The sequence below is a fragment of the Sorex araneus genome, chromosome 3 (assembly GCF_027595985.1).
Source record: "Sorex araneus isolate mSorAra2 chromosome 3, mSorAra2.pri, whole genome shotgun sequence".
NCBI lineage: Eukaryota > Metazoa > Chordata > Mammalia > Eulipotyphla > Soricidae > Sorex > Sorex araneus.
In genome coordinates, this window is record NC_073304.1 from 202,793,483 (window position 1) to 202,809,703 (window position 16,221).

The 16,221-nt window shown below is 43.7% G+C and overlaps 1 protein-coding gene across 2 annotated transcripts in view; it reads right to left on the minus strand.

The window, feature by feature from the left end:
- Positions 1 to 1,030: 1,030 nt before the first annotated feature.
- The window catches only part of USP32 (ubiquitin specific peptidase 32), a 188,838-nt gene continuing 173,647 nt past the window's right edge, over positions 1,031 to 16,221 (minus strand). For both annotated transcript variants that reach the window (XM_055131187.1, XM_004608600.2), the window contains exons 30-34: positions 11,571 to 11,762; positions 7,888 to 8,173; positions 6,175 to 6,599; positions 4,316 to 4,408; positions 1,031 to 3,286 (exon numbers count right to left, since the gene is read on the minus strand). In XM_055131187.1, the coding sequence (XP_054987162.1) occupies positions 3,113 to 3,286; positions 4,316 to 4,408; positions 6,175 to 6,599; positions 7,888 to 8,173; positions 11,571 to 11,762 (1,170 nt within the window). In that variant the 3' untranslated portion in view covers positions 1,031 to 3,112. The remainder of the gene's footprint in view (positions 3,287 to 4,315; positions 4,409 to 6,174; positions 6,600 to 7,887; positions 8,174 to 11,570; positions 11,763 to 16,221) is intronic.

Consider the following 16,221-nt stretch of genomic DNA (forward strand, 5'->3'; position numbering starts at 1 on the left):
CAGCATGTATTTCCGGGCCCTGTTCTTTTTGTAAATAAGCTCCTACAGCTACTGACTTCACATAGTCATCTTAAACTTTTTTGGTTGTTGTTGTTTTTGAGCCACACCCAGCTGTGTGGATCTTTGCTCAGGGATTATTTCTGGCAGGTATGGGGACCACATATGGTGCCAGGTATCGAACCCAGGTCAGTGGCTTTAAGTGCCTTACGCGCTGTCCTCTTGTTTTGGCCCCATGTTTTTCCTTCCTGGTCATGCGCTGCTGGGACCACCAGGGCCACGCTCATCAGTGCTGGGAAGCATGGGGTGTTAGGGGGCGAATTTAGGGCCTGGCACATCCCCTACCAGTAAGTACATTTTAATGTGCGTTCCTGTTTTTGAAGAATGTGAGCAGTTATTAAAAAAACAAAAATGCCTCTTTGCACAACAGTATTGAATCTCATGCTGCTGAGTTTCACCAACATTGAATATTTAAGAAACAGGGCCAGGCATTTATTTACTTCATTCACTTATTAAGCCTGAAAGGTAAGTGTTCTTGTTTAATAGGTAAACAGGCACCAAAGGTGAAGGACCCTTGGCTCTAAATCCCCAACTCTTTCCTACAGTGAAACCACCTTGTGGAGATCCCCAGGAGCCAATCAGGATCATCTCTGGTTCCTTAGTACCCATTCCCTGGAAGATAATTTTATATGTTATACAGGGGAGAATTTGGTGTTCTGACCACCAATCTGCATGAAAACGAGGGTAAGATCTTCACTCCCTGTCAGCCTCCCTTCACTTTCTCACCTCACCCCCTCCCCTTTCAGTCCCATTCAGGTATTTGAACCCAGTTAAATCAATTCATTTGATCAGACTACGTGTATCTTGTTCTACTCAACTTCCCCCCACAACCTCCAGCTTTCACATTTTCAGAGATGAGTAATCACTGCATAATCACTGCATAAACAGAACCAGTGATCACTGCATAATCAGAACCAGGGAGAAAGGCCGAGATCTTCTTTGTGTTTAACTTGCACAGAAAGAAAACAGTACATATATGCATCCACAGTATTTAATTTGTTTGGATAATAGTTACAGATAAACAAGTACACTCCATATACAATTACCAATACTTTTTTTATACAGTTCATATTTCAGAACATCAACACTATTTTATTTACACTCTATGTACATCAACATCCTTCTAAAGTCAGTGCATTGTCAACAAGTTTTATACAGTAATTTACAAGGTGAATGTAGTTAATATTTAATTTAATAAATTTTCTGCTAGTCATGGATTAAAAAATTAATTACAACCAATATAACAAACACAGATCAAACAACATTAGTAGATTGTGCTACCTGCTTAAATAAAACATCTTTAAAGAAATTATTTAAAAATTTTTCACTTTTTCATGGGACTTGTCCAGGTAGGAATGGATAGATTTTCCATCCTGAAAAATCATAAAATGCTAAAGCCTGCATTTTGTCTAGCTTTGTCACATCACAGCATTCAGACCACTCCTTCCTACTTGCACTTATTGACTTCATGTCTTCTGAACTGGGTTTCAGCTCAGGCAGCCACTTCAGACAATGCTTCTAAATGTTCTGAGAACTGGATTGGTAACTGGCCTCTGATATTTGAATCCTAACACTTAATCACATTAGTACCTACTATCTCAGAGAGAGGAAGGCTAATGGAATCTGACAACTACAATCATTTCCCAGGGTTCAAATAAATGAAAAAAAAAAAAAAGACTGAAAAAAGTGAAATATTTACTTCAAATATATATATATGTATGTACATATATATTTAAAAACAACAAGAAAAAAATGCTGCTGCCTGAAATAAATAACATTTATATTTTTGTTCCAGTCTTGAATTACCAGAGGGGGAAAAAAATGAAGTGAGCAAGAAACATAACTTTTGATGATCACTACTGTGAAGTTAAAAGAAAAAAATACAAACACCAAACAAACAAAAATAAATGGACACGCAAACAAAAAACTCATAAGCTTACTTCTTTAAACCACCAATTTCATTAAAAATACTTCTACACTTTCTATGTTTGGGATGTGTTTTGTTTTTAAATTTGTCATGACGGGGAAAGACCCCATTTATGTTAATTTATAGCCCTTACAGCCATCAAATATGAACAAGTTTTTTTAAAAAGTTCATTTGTATGTATTCTCTTTTTAAAGTGCAAAAACAAAAGCCAAAGGAGTAACTCATCACGCACTGTGCACAGGCGCCAAGCCTGGATGCCGTTTTTCCTCTCAGCAGTAATTTGTGCAATGTGCGTGTGAAGACGGTGCAAATATTGGCAACAACCTAGCACACTGGGCGGGGGGCACATTTGGGAAACTTCCTGACAGAGCCTCTGAGGAACAGCCTTTATGGGGAAGGCCACTTGGGCTGGATTCCCAGTGATGTTTTGCTTGATTCTTTCTCTGCAGGACGTGCCGACTGAGGCCCCGGGGTGGAAGGCACACAGCTCTGAGTGTCTTCCGTATCTGTGCGTCTGCCACCAACGGCTGTGTCTCACAGACAAACCAACAGAAACAAAAGCAAGAGAGATGTAAGGCTTAGAATATAAATTAAAAAAAATCTGTGTCCATGCCATGGCATCTTTTGCGCACCTTCATGATCTTGCATTCTCCATCTTGTCAATATAATGGAATAAAACTTCAGGAAAAAGGAGGTAGCATATCATGTCGTCCCCAGACAACACTACAATTTTTTTTGTTTTACTTTGACGCCAAGGAAACTCTTAGTATTTTGTTATGATTACTGGTAAACTCTATACTCACTACGTGTTTGTTCACATCTGGACGAGCACAATTCAGTTCTCATTTGGTCCCAGGGCGGGCTGGTGCCAAATTCTTTTGCTTACAGGCTAGTGGTGGGCCCTGCCTGAAAGTTCTCTACCAGAGAGCCTACGTGACACACTTCCAAACAAAATTATTACTACTGTTCTGTTAACGGCTATTTTAATTAGGGTTTTTATTTTGTGCTTCAGGGTCTCAGGATAAAATAACTACATTTAGCTTGCCTTCCAGCAATGCTTTTGCCAAATGTCAGCTCCAGGGAGGGGCCTCCCTTCCCACTGCCTGTCTAGCAGCTCGAGTGGCCACCTTACTGTAACACACAGTATTTTTTATAATCGGACTCAAAGTCTTCATCCATGCTGCTCGTGTCTGCCATCTTCTTGCCATCGATCTTTGGCAGAAATTGTGCATAGTCGATCCCCTGCTGCTCATAGAAAAGGATGTAGGCAGAGTCGGTGTCGATTTCATCAGGGTGAAGTTCCTGAGCAGGCAAGAGAAGGCCTATCAGTACGATGGCTCCCACCCTGGCCGGAGAAGGGCCGCGTCACCTTTTTATTTTTTAATTTTTTATTTTTTATTTATTTATTTTTTTTCAAGTCCTGGCAGCTTGTGTCCTCATTCTTGTTTCAAGGAATCTTTTTTTTTTTTTTTAAATTTATTTATTTTTAATTAGAGAATCACCGTGAGGGTACAGTTACAGATTTATACACTTTTGTGCTTATACTTCCCTCATACAAAGTTTGGGAACCCATCCCTTCACCAGTGCCCATTCTCCACCACCCGTAAACCCAGTGTCCCTCCCACCCTCCCCAATCCCATCTCCCCCCCACCCCACCCTGCCACTGTGGCAAGGCATTCCCTTCTGTTTTCTCTCTCTAATTAGCTGTTGTGGTTTGCAATAAAGGTGTTGAGTGGCCGCTGTGCTCAGTCTCTAGCCCTCATTCAGCCCGCAACTCCCTTCCCCCACATGGCCTTCGACTACAATGTAGTTGGTGATTGCTTCTCTGAGTTGACCTTTCCCTGGAACGTGAGGCCAGCCTCGAAGCCATGGGGTCAACCTCCTGGTACTTATTTCTACAGTTCTTGGGTGTTAATCTCCCACTCTGTTATTCTATATACCATAGATGAGTGCAATCTTTCTATGTCTGTCTCTCTCTTTCCGAGTCACCTTTTTAAATTCCCACACCTGATTTTCCCAATCAGCTTAGTACTTGGGCTCTCTTACCTGGTCCTATGAAGGCCCAATTATTTCCGGAGCTTTGGGGAATCAGTTCTGACTGTGGGTAAGTTAGCTCCTTTCATTCACCAATCCCTTCTTTTCCCTCTCACTGCTTGTTTCTATTCCCTCTCTGTATCTCACTTTGATTCCCTGAGACTGTCGGTATGTATATATCTAGGAGATAGTCTAGGAGAAAGTCCATTTTTTCAACAAATGACCCCCAAATCTGTGACATCTCTTCCTTTTTTCTCCACCTGTTAGTCAATGTATCCAAAGACTGAAGATATTTACCTTACAGCTGCTGTCATTATAACAGTACCACTTGCTGTTTGGGTTTTTGGCATAAGTGACATAGTGGCCCCCGCCCAGAATTCCTGAATGGCACTGTAAGGAAGAAGAAAGTGGAGGCATGTTAACAGTTGAAAGATAGGCAAATGACATGACCAAGAAAACATTGAGCCGGAGTGATAGCACAGCGGGTATGGCGTTTGCTTTATAAGCAGCCGACCCGAGTTCAATCCCCGGCATTCCATATGGTCCCCCAAGCACCTCCAGGAGCAACTCCTGAGTGCAGAGCCAGGAATAACCTCTGAGCATCGCTGGATGTGACCCCCCCCAAAAAAAGAAAGTTGAAGAAAACAGTGATTACTGGGTGAGAGTCCTCCCCACCCCAAGGGACCCAGCCCCGGCAGTTGAAAATCTCCAGAACCCAACCACCACCACGCTTAAGGCTGCTTCTCACACACTCGGGCCGAGCCTCATGTTTGAGTGAATGTACTTCTGGACCACACGGCCGCATTTGTGGCTGCACAACACATCATAACACACTCCCTACCCATTTTCCATAGAGAACCACACCACATTCAACGGGGTTCAAATAGTAGGCAACAAATCATACATATATATATATATACACATATATGTGCATATATATTTTCAGATATATATATATACAAAAGCTCACATCACTCAACCTTTAACAATATGTTAGTGATATCCTAAAGAATGCCTGATATCCTAAAGAATGCCTTAATGGCCCTTGCCAAAATAGAACAATTTTCACATTGTCTCCTCTATAGATTTTTTTTTGTAGCATTTTCAGCATTTTTTTCATAACAGACAAAATATATTCTTTTGGTTGTGCTTTCGGACAGGGATTGGGGTTTGGAATGGAACCATCTGAAATTTGGTGGTAGGAAGGTGTAATGGCGGTGGAATTGGTGTTTGAATATTAAATATAATCAAATATTGTGAACTACCTTACAAAAAAATTAAAAAATAAAGAAAAAAAAAGAAAACAATGATCACTTAAGTGTTAAGAAAGAATATTTTGCTTTGTGTGCTGGAGGCATGGCTTCAATCCCTGATGAGGCAGAGTCCCTCTGAGCACCAACAGGAACAATTTCTGAGCAGCGTCAGGAGCAGCCCCTGGGAACCACCAGTGTGACCCAACAACAAAAAGCAAACAAGAATACTTTGCAACTATTTTTGACTGCAGAAAAAAAAAAAAGCAAAATTCAAAAGCTCCAAATTGGGCTCGAAGAGAGAGAGAGAGCTCAAAGGGTGAGCACACATTTAGCATGAAGGAGGCCCAGATTTGGTCCCTGGCACAGTATGGTTCCCTAAGCACTGCTAGGAGGGAGCCCCAGAAAGCCAGGAGTAATCTGGGGCACCAACAATAAGGCCAAACACCAACCTTCAAACAACTTCCCAGCCCTTCACTCCCAAATCTGAAAGATCCGGAGCCAGGGACAGGGCTCAGCAGTGAGGCTGGGCCTCACAGGTGTTGAGTCCTGAGTCTGACCCTGACACCATCAAAAAAATGAAAACCAAAAACTAAAATCTCAAACGCTCTTCAGTCATAGTTTTAATTACCATTTAGAAACAAGAAATCCCTTAGGCACACACACTTATAAATAGCCTGAACTTGCGACTCCGGTAATGATGATTATGTGACAGCCTCCTCCACTGTGCGCATTCTGGATGCTATTCAGAGGGCAAGATCATCTACTGCGAACATTGTCTATCGCAAAGCTCAAACACGAGCACATAAGCAGGCCCTCGGAAAGTGATGATGAATGAATGAAGATAAACTAACAAACCACCAAAAAGTGCAGCTCATTCTGAAAACCACACCGTCAGCCACTCACCGAAATTGCATACAGGTTATAAATAGGCTTCACATGAGCGGCTTCTCTTTGGTCATCAGTGCTATCTTCTTCACTGTGGTTTTCAAGTTGACCATTGCTACAGCCATTGCTACATGCCTCGTGCTCATAAAGGAATCCATTGGCCAAAGCTACTTCGTGGTCCTGCGGGGTAACCAGCTCGGGTTGGCTGCCCCCCAGCATGTGCCCTCGGCTCAAGGCTTCAGCTAGCTCATACACGTGCCCAGCCCCGTTCTCTTTGCTGGCATCCAAATTCTCCTTACTATTCGACAGTTTATTTTTGCTGCCAATCTGGGGGAGACGAAGCCTCCCTTTGCTCCTCCCTAAAGTCCGTGGGCTGCTATTTGGGCTGCTGTTTTTACTGGAGGGACAGCTGGTTCCACTTTTTCTCGATGAAGAAGGTGAACCTGTGAAAGGAAGAGAAGGAAAGATTCATAAATCCAAATTAAACACTCAACCAAACACTAACTTTGAAGCCAGCTGCCCAAGTGCATACACCACGGTAAAGACAGAAGTACCCTGACAGTATATTAATGATTTTTTTTTTTTTGTAGAACCCAGGGCCTCACGCCTGGGAAGCAGCCACAGCCCTGGCACATGGCTAGTTTTTAGTTCTTATTATGTAGACAATAAGTTACTTGCTGGTCTTCTTCAATGCCAAGTCTTTTATAAAGCTAAGAAGTAATATTCTGAAAATATAAATAATTATGACTAAGAAAAAACCAGAAAAGCGGTCAGAATCATTTTAAACTAATACTGTTAGACTAGGGAGTCTTATAAGTACATATTCTCCTTTTAAGATTAGGTTAACATTTGTGAGGTCTTTTGTTAGATCTGTGGCACCACACAGAGAAAAAAATTCAAAAAGCACTTACTATCACTTGGCATGGTATTAAGAACTATCAGCTTTACTTTTCATGACAACCCTGTATAGTAGTCCTGGGGCTGAAGTGACAGTACAGTAAACAGAGCACTTGCCTTGCATGTGGTTGACCTGGTTCAATCCCTGGCACCCCATATGGTCCCAGGAGTGATCCCTGCCCTGAGTGCAGAGCCAGGAGTAAGCCCTGAGCATAGCTGGGTGTGGCCCCCAAACCACAGCCAAACAAACAACCAGAAAGGAGCTCCAGTTTATATGCTGAGAAGCTCTACCTCCTCCCCTGATACCACATATGCAGTGCTGGGATTGACCTCAGGCTGGCCATGTGCAAGGAAAGTTCCATAGCTACTGTATTACCTTTCTGGCCCCAAGAACTTCATTTTTGATATAGCAAATCCTCACATTCTGAGAACTCAGTATTACCTCCAGTTAATAAATAAAAATATGTATTGGGAAGGTTGTATCTCTTGCTGAAAGCCCCACAGTTAAACTCTAGATCTGTCTGGGGCTGGAGTGATAGTCTAGTGGGTAGGGAGCTTGCCTTGCACGTGGCAGGTCTGGGTTCAATTCCCAGCACCCCACAACGTCTCCTGAGCCCTGCCAAGAGTGATCCCTAAAGTGCAGAACCAGTAGTAAGCTCTGAGCATAGCAGTTATGGCCCAGGGACAAATATCAAAAGTAAAGCCCAGATTGGTCTGATTCAAGACAGGCTCCTAGATGTCATGAAGAGGCTGCTTCACAGGGGAAGACAGAAGGACACATGCACCCCGGGGCCCCAGGGGCGTCTCCCACAGCTCCCCTGGAGTTCTCCTCACCTTTCGGGCTGCTGCTGAAGTTCGCACTGAGTGAGGATGGGCTCTTGCTCAGGAGAGCACCCTCTCCCCCTGCTGGGCTCTGTGTGTCCGCTTTCTTCGTTCCCGCTGGTGCCCTGGGCTCGGAGACATCATCGCCCTGCAGGGTGAGGGCCTTCCGCTGCCAGAGAGCTGGGTCTCTTGGTACCAGAAAAGCACTCGGGTCAAAACTCTCCCGAGGAAATTTAACAATTTTCTGTGACTTTATCCATCGACCATTTACAAACTGAAAACGTTTAAGGTGAATGATCTAGAGAAGAAATAGTGGAAAAATTATTGAGCTGAAAGGGTTCTAAAGATTCAAAATTTACATTAAGAAAAAAAAAAATCCAAGGGCCAAGGATGCGACTCAAGTGGCAGAGCTGAGTCAGTCCCCTTTGCCACAGGTCCAGCTCCAGCACTGTGTGGAGTGGCCACGGCCGTAGCAATTGTGACCAAAAGTAGCCCAGATAAACTGTTGAAAGGATATGGAGCATGACATGTCTGCTCCCAAATTACTGTGTTGTATGTGGTGTCACATCACATGGTTCCTGTGGGGCCACTGACCTTTGGATGTGTGCCTTACACAGTACTGCCCCTTCTTTCACAGTCTGTGTCCATTCCAAACTCCCTGATCCTTCCGATTCTTAGGAGCCCTGATTTACGTTTTCCTCATTTTTGGAATTGTGACGTAATTCAGTGAAGAATTAGGCCCCTGTCTTCACCGGGGCTCCTTGGAGGGGACGGGTTGCGTTTTCCTCCCTGCCCCGAGCAGAGCCTTGACAGTTGAAGACCTCCGGAACCCAGCCACAGCCATGCTCAAGGCCACTCTCCACATGTTCGGGTGAGCCTCACACATGAAGGGACTGGCAGAGGAACCTAGGTGTGTGGGACTCGGGGCTGAGATCTCCAAGCCTGCTAGGATTGGGACTGGGCCTCCTCCACCCAGACTCCCCATTTTCCAGTAGCTTGGCAGCCACACCCACAAACTGCCCCCAGTGCCGTGTAATCCCACCAATGGCCAACATCCAGAGATTATAAGACCAAGCTTCTGGAAGCGGGCTGCGGCCATGCAACATCTAATAACCTTGTTCTCCCTCTTGGAGAACCTGACAAACTACCAAGAGTCTATTGCCTGCATGGGAGAGCCTTGTAAGCTCCTCATGGCATATTCATATCCCAAATACAGTAAAAGATATATACATACCTCTCAGAGAGCCCAGCAAGCTACCAATAGTATTCTGCCCACACGGCAGAGCTTGGCAAGCTACCCATGGCATATTCGATATGCCAAAAACAGTAACGATAGGTCTCATTCCCTTGACCCTGAAAGAGCTTCCAATTGTTGGGAAAGACAAGTAAGGAGAGGCTGCTAAAATCTCAGGGCTGAGTGTAATAGAGATGTTACTGATGCCCACTAGAGTAAATTGATGAACAATGGGATGACAGTGATACAGTGACCTAACTCTAAAGTCACGGCAGATCTAGTCACAGACATCACCCATGAGGACAGGAGATGACTAAATATTTTGAAGGAAAAAAAAGCGTTTTAAAATATTAAAAAAAAAACCTAACACAAGGCATATGCTCTCTTACCATGTGAGATCTCAGGCCCGAGTGTTTGCCAGGTCCAACAGGAGGGTCTGTGCTAGTCCCACACCCTTTCTCTTTACCTTACCTTTGGGCTGCTTCAGAGTAGCACTGTCCTCAAGAGCATAAGACTCTGTTTCTCTCTTTTAATAGGGGGTGGGGATGGGTGTAGCAGGGTGCTGGGCTTACTCCTGGCTCTGTGCTCCTGGTGGGGGTCAGGGGACCACCTGGGTACTAGGGATGGAACTCCCTAGTTGTTGGCCATACGCAAAGCAAGTGCCCTGCCTGCTGTACTATCTTTCTGGTCCCGCTTGTTTCTCCTTTTTTTTTTTTTTTTTGCTTTTTGGGTCACACCCAGCAATGCACAGGGGTCACTCCTGGCTCATGCACTCAGGAATCACCCCTGGCGGTGCTCAGGGGACCATATGGGATGCTGGGATTTGAACCCAGGTCGGCCGCGTGCAAGGCAAATGCCCTACCCGCTGTGCTATCACTCCAGCCCCTGTTTCTCCTTTTTGATTTCTTTTCTTTTCCAAGAAAAATACATAATCTAGTCTAGCCCAGTGTGGCCATGCTTTCTAGTGCAGCAACAGAGCTTTGTGTGACTGCTTCTATTTGGGGGGAAAAAAAAAGTGTTCACTTTGTAGGCCATACCTGGTGGTGTTCAGGGCATACTCCTGGCTCTGAGCTCAGAAATCACTCTTGGCGGGGCTTGGGGAACCATATGGGGTGCTGGGAAATTTAATCTGGTTGTCTGTTGCAAGGCACATACCCTTTCTGCTGTACTATTGCTCTAGCCCCTTTTAAAAAAGGTGTTTTTTGTTTTTTTTTTGTAATTTTAGGAGCCAGAGTGACAGTATAGTGAGTAAGGCCTTACACGTAGCTAACCAGGGTATACTCCCCACATGGTTCCTTGAGCCCAGGCAGGAGAGATTCCTGAGCACAGAGCCAGGAGAGAGTCCCAAGCACTGCTGGGTATGGCCCAAAGACAAGAGCAAAAACATTTAAAAAAGAACAACAATTTTTGCCCCACAATACACTTTTTTTTTTTTTTTTTGCTTTTTGGGTCACACCTGGCGATGCACAGGGGTTACTCCTGGCTCTGCACTCAGGAATCACCCCTGGCCGTGCTCAGGGGACCATATGGGACGCTGGGATTCGAACCCGGGTCGGCCGCGTGCAAGGCAAACGCCCTACCCGCTGTGCTATCACTCCAGCCCCACCACAATACACTTTGTGATAGTTATATGATTATATAATAACCACTAAAACTCATCAAACTAGACATTTAAGATCTATGCATTTAATTCCTCATTAATTATGCCTCAATTTAAAAATAATAAAACTCAAAACTCTCCCTTCCCACCTACTACCTCTAAGACTCTCCATCCCCTTCTCTTCCCTTTTCTTGGTTCCCATTCCTGGGGGTGGCTAATCAATGTTACTAATTTATTTTTTTTCTGTTATTTTGGGTCATACCCAGTGGTGCTCAGGGCTCACTTCTGGCAGGCTCAGGGGACCATCTGGGCTTCCAGGGATTAAATCTGGGTCAGACATGTGCAACCCTGTACTACCTGGTCTATCCACTTGTAATACTGTTCTGGCCCCTCTATATTTCTTATGAACTCTCCTAAGAAAAATCTATGCTCACAGCCTCACAGAATAGTGGGAAGAAGGTAAACATTAAAAATATATACAAGGAGGGGCTGGAGACCCATGTTCCTGACCCAGGTTGATCCCTGGCATCCCATATGGTCCCCCAAGCACCACCTTGAGTGATTCCTGAGTGCACAGCCAGGAGTAACCCCTGAACATCAATGCAACCCAAGAACTAAAAAACCAGCTTCTCCACCGAGGAAAAAGTTTTCTTTTTCTTTTTGGAGCATACCCAGAGGTGCTAGGGACTACTCTCAGTTCAGTGCTCTGGAGTTGCTCCTGGTATCACTTGGCACTAGGGATCAAACCAGCTTCAGCATGCAAAGCATTGCTTTAAGTGCTGTTGAAATAACAGTCTTCTATTTCTTCAAGGCTTTTTAGCACTAGACTCTGGTTGTCTCAGAGGTAGAGCTAAAACATACCAGGACTGGAGGAAGCCTCCAGAGATCTAGCTTCTTCGTCGCCAAGCAGTGGGTTTTACACTTGGAGCAATAGTACATTTCGTTTTCCCCGAGCTCCTCCTCACTGGTGAAAGCTCGTAGGCAGCTGTCCAGGTTGATGGGCTCAGCTTGAGCTCGCCGACTCTGTTCTACACTCTCGTGCTCATCTATAACCTGGAGGTGGAGGGGACAAGAGGAACGGGGAAGTGATGGGAGAAGGCAGAAGGGGATGAGTTTCAAAGCTGTTACCTGTCATTCTCTTAACTCTACGTGAGGAAAAAGAACATATAACCCAACAAAGGTTTCAGAGCAAATATGGCACGTGCAAATTTATTCAAAAATATCACACCAATAATATCCATGGCTTTTCTTGAAAAATTTCTGAAATGTTTCACAATATAAATACAAACAAGGACTGTCTGTTTATTTTACAAATTTGAAATCCTGAATTAGCTTCCACATGAGTTCTTGGTCCTCGAAGAAGGGATATTAAGATAATTTTTTAACTATAAAAGATGCACAATATTAGTATGCAGAAAGTGTTATAGATATTAGGAGAAATAACATCAGCTGAACAGACAGCAGATTTGAGTAAGAAAGGGTAAAGATGGGTTTGAGACATAGCTCCAGGGCCAACCCTGGTTCAATCCTTGGCACCTCCTATAATCCCCCACCACTACCGTGAATGATCACTGAACACAGAGCCAGGAGTAAATCCAGAGCACAATTGGGTCTGGCTCCCAAACCAAAGAAAAAACATAAAAAGGGTGGGGCTGGAGAGTTAGTAAAGAGGTAGTTTGCTTGCATTGCCTCAGGTTTGATGTTTGATCCCCAGCATCTCATATGGTCCCCTGAGCTCCACCAGGAGTGATTCCCGAGTGCAAAGCCAGGGGTAACTCTTGAGCATTGCTGGGTATGGGTATAGGTCTTCCCCCACCCCCACCCCCCAAAAAAAGACAAAAAAACAAACAAAAAAGGGTAAATCTTACCAAGAGCAGGCAGCATACAGAAGCCCACAGAATCAAAGTCATTTGCAAACTAATACCAAATGATAGTGTTATCAGAACCCCAGGCTTAACACTATCATTTCCTGTATCAGGGGCTTTAAAAAAAAATCTAAGATGGCAAAAAAAGAGCAACAGACTTAAAAAGAACCTAATTCTGTTCAGAAGATCCTTGATACCTGACCAAACCTCTATCCTGTTAACCAGCATGTTTGGAGAAAGGGAGAGGTGAGCAGGCATATGCAAGTGAAGGAAGTAGGCATATACACATCTATGATGGCATTGGTGAGGGATTACGCTGAGGGAGAGGAGGAGGGACTTAGAACACAACAGAAAAGGAAGATTTTTCCTTCCCTAATTCTTAGCTGCCACTTAACAAGCAATCAAGAATCACAGTCGAGGAGGCTTTGCCTGGGGACTGTGAATGCATGTTCCCATGAGAACATACACGATTTTTTCTTCCCAAGGCAAAACCAGGCCTACATGTCCAACAACGCCTCCTTGCTTACTGGCAAGAGTCACACACACATGTCCATCACCACTTAATCCTCCTTCCAGAGCTGAACTGGCTTTCCTTCCCCTCACCTTCCCCTTCCTGAACTCTTCCTGGGAACTCCAGATTGTTTAGACTATGGATTGGTATTTGTTTAGTTGACAGACTTTGGGTTTAAGATCAAGCGTGTGACTTTTACCCTACTAGGCTGATTCACAGGCTGTCAGATACTCCCATAAACATTTAGCACTGTACATGTGTCTGTCTCTCGGGGACGGCACCCAGGTATGCTGAATCTGAGATGTATGCCCTGCCACTGAGTCATATCCCAGGTTCCACCACCTATTTCTAAAGAAGTAATTTGAGAAGGAAAACTTAGAGGAAATTTATTTTCCTCAGAAAAGGCTTAACCTTGGGTCACTGCCTACTGATGCAATCCCTCATCTTGTTCAGATATGGTCACTTCAGGGAAAAATGGACACATTTTTAAAGGAGACAGGCTAGATTTTATTTGTTGGAATCAGCAGAAAAAGAGGCACATCGTATCAGTAGACAGTGTCTCCTTCCTCTTAGTGAATGAAATATTATCTATATTATTTATTTACCAGGGATGTTTATAGCCAGCCACACCTTACGGGGAGGTAATGAGGAACGTTGATTCTGAGTGGGCAGGAGGCACACTGGGCGGTGCCCAGAGGCTGCTCCTGGCTTGGGACCCTACGGGGCTGGGAACTGCAGCCAGGCCTTTTGCACGCAACACACATACTTAGCCTGTTGAGATCTCTCTCTAACCCTAAGAAAGTTCATTTTTACAAGCTAAATTTTTCTTTCTTCCTTTTTAAATTATTTTCTTTTTTTGGGGGGAGGGGTGATGTCACAGCTGGTAGTGTTTAGGATTTACTCCTGGCTTTCATTCAAGGATCACTCCTGGTGGTGTTTGGGGCACCATATGGGTGGTGGGGATCAAACCCAGGAGTCACACGCAAGGCTGGCGTCCTACCCACTAGACTATCTCTCTAACCCTTTTTCAGGCTAATTTTTTTTTCAGTCTGTAGAGCTAAATGGAAAAGAAAACCCTTTAAAAAGAATGTATTTGTGAACTGGTAACTTTTCTGTTTTTTTTGGGACACACCTGGTGGTGCTTGGTGGCTACTCCTGGCTATGCTCAGGAGACATATGCAGAGACGGGGATCAAACCTGGGCATCCTGTAAGCAAAGCACGCACTTAGCCCACTGAGTTCTCTCTCCAGCAATAGAGTAACATTTTTGATTTATCGGTAAAATTTCTCTTTTTGTGTGTGTACTGTGCTAGAGATCAAACCAGGGCCTCACACAAGCAAGGCATGTCTCTATCACTGAGCTCTCTATCTCCAGCTCTAAGCTTCTCCAAATGACAAAGATTTTCGTTTTTTTGATCCCCTGAGATTCTTTCCAAAATTATGAATTATTATTGCACTTGCGGGTATCCCCAGGCATACTTAGGGGACCCATGTGGTAATGAGAATCATTCCTAGGTCTCCTATATGAAAGCAGGTACTCCAGTTTGTTGAGCTATGGCTCTGGCCTGGGATCCCCTATTACTTAAATATTCAAAATTGTTTATTGGTATCTTTTTTTCCTTTTTTTTTTTTTTTGGTGGGTGAGGGATTATACGTGGCATTGCTCAGGGCTTACTCCTGGCTCTGTGTTTAGAGACCACTCCCAGTATGCTGGGAATCATCTGTGGTACCAGGATTCAAACCAGGGCTGGCTGTGTGCAAGGTAAGTGCCTTAACTCCTATACTACTGCTCTCACCCCTGCACCTTTTCCTTTTTTCTAAGCTGTTTGAAAGCTCATCCTTCACACAAAATATAAGGACTGAATAAAAACTTTCAAATATCAAGGGGCTATTAGTGAAAGATCTATTATCAGTTCAACTTTCTATTGAAGAATGTGAAATTCAAGGGTAAGGAATTGAATTGAGTTTCACATTCTTCAATAGAAGAATAACCCTGAAAGAGCCTCCAATGCAGCACCATTGGAAAGGACAAGTAAAGAGAGGCTTCTAAAATCCCAGAGCTAGGACGAATGGAGACGTTACTGAGACCGCTTGAGAAATTCGACAATCAACGGGATGATAATGATGAAATTCAACTGTGGAAATAAATATAAAAGCAACTGCTTTTCTTTATTTTTTGTATACCAAATTAAACATACACGTAGAAATATCGGAAGCAAGGAAAAATTTAAGAAAGTTTTTTTTTTCTTTTTTAAAATAAGTTTTGGGGCTGGAGTGATAGCACAGCGGGTAGGGCGTTTGCCTTGCACGCGGCCGACCCGGGTTCGAATCCCAGCATCCCATATGGTCCCCTGAGCACCGCCAGGGGTGATTCCTGAGTGCATGAGCCAGGAGTGACCCCTGTGCATCGCCGGGTGTGACCCAAAAAGCAAAAAAAAAAAAAAAAAAAAAAAAAAAAAGTTTTAGTTTTTGGGCCACACCTGGTAGTGTTCAGGGCTTACTCCTAGCAGGGCTCAGGAGATCGTATGGGGTGTCAGGGATCAAAACTGAGTTGACAAAGTATAAGGCAAGCACCCTACCTGCTGTACTATCTCTCTAGTTCCAACACCTCATATTTTTTTTAATACCTCATATTCTTAATAAAAGAAACCAGGGGCTGGAGCGATAGCACAACGGGTAGGGTGTTTGTCTTGCATGTGGCTGACCCGGGTTCGATTCCCAGCATCCCATATGGTCCCCTGAGCACCGCTAGGATTGATTCCTGAGTGCATGAGTCAGGAGTAACCCCTGTGCATCGCTTGGTGTGACTCAAAAAGAAAACTAAATAAATAAAAGAAACCACTGTCAAAATATTGATAGATTTTTTTTGCCATCCCCCAGAGAGTATATTTTAATAGCAAAATGATTTTTCAATAAATGCAATTTTATATCTTGCTTTAAAAAAAAAAAGAACACACCTTCACATGCTATCATAAGTAGATTTCCATGTCAGCTAAAACTCATCGTAATCATCATTAATAACTACAATAATACTTTATTCACTGTAACATACTTTAACTATTTTTCCAATTTTGGACAGCTATAAATTACTTCTAATATTTTTATGCTCTAAAAGATGCTATGATGAGGCTCTCCAT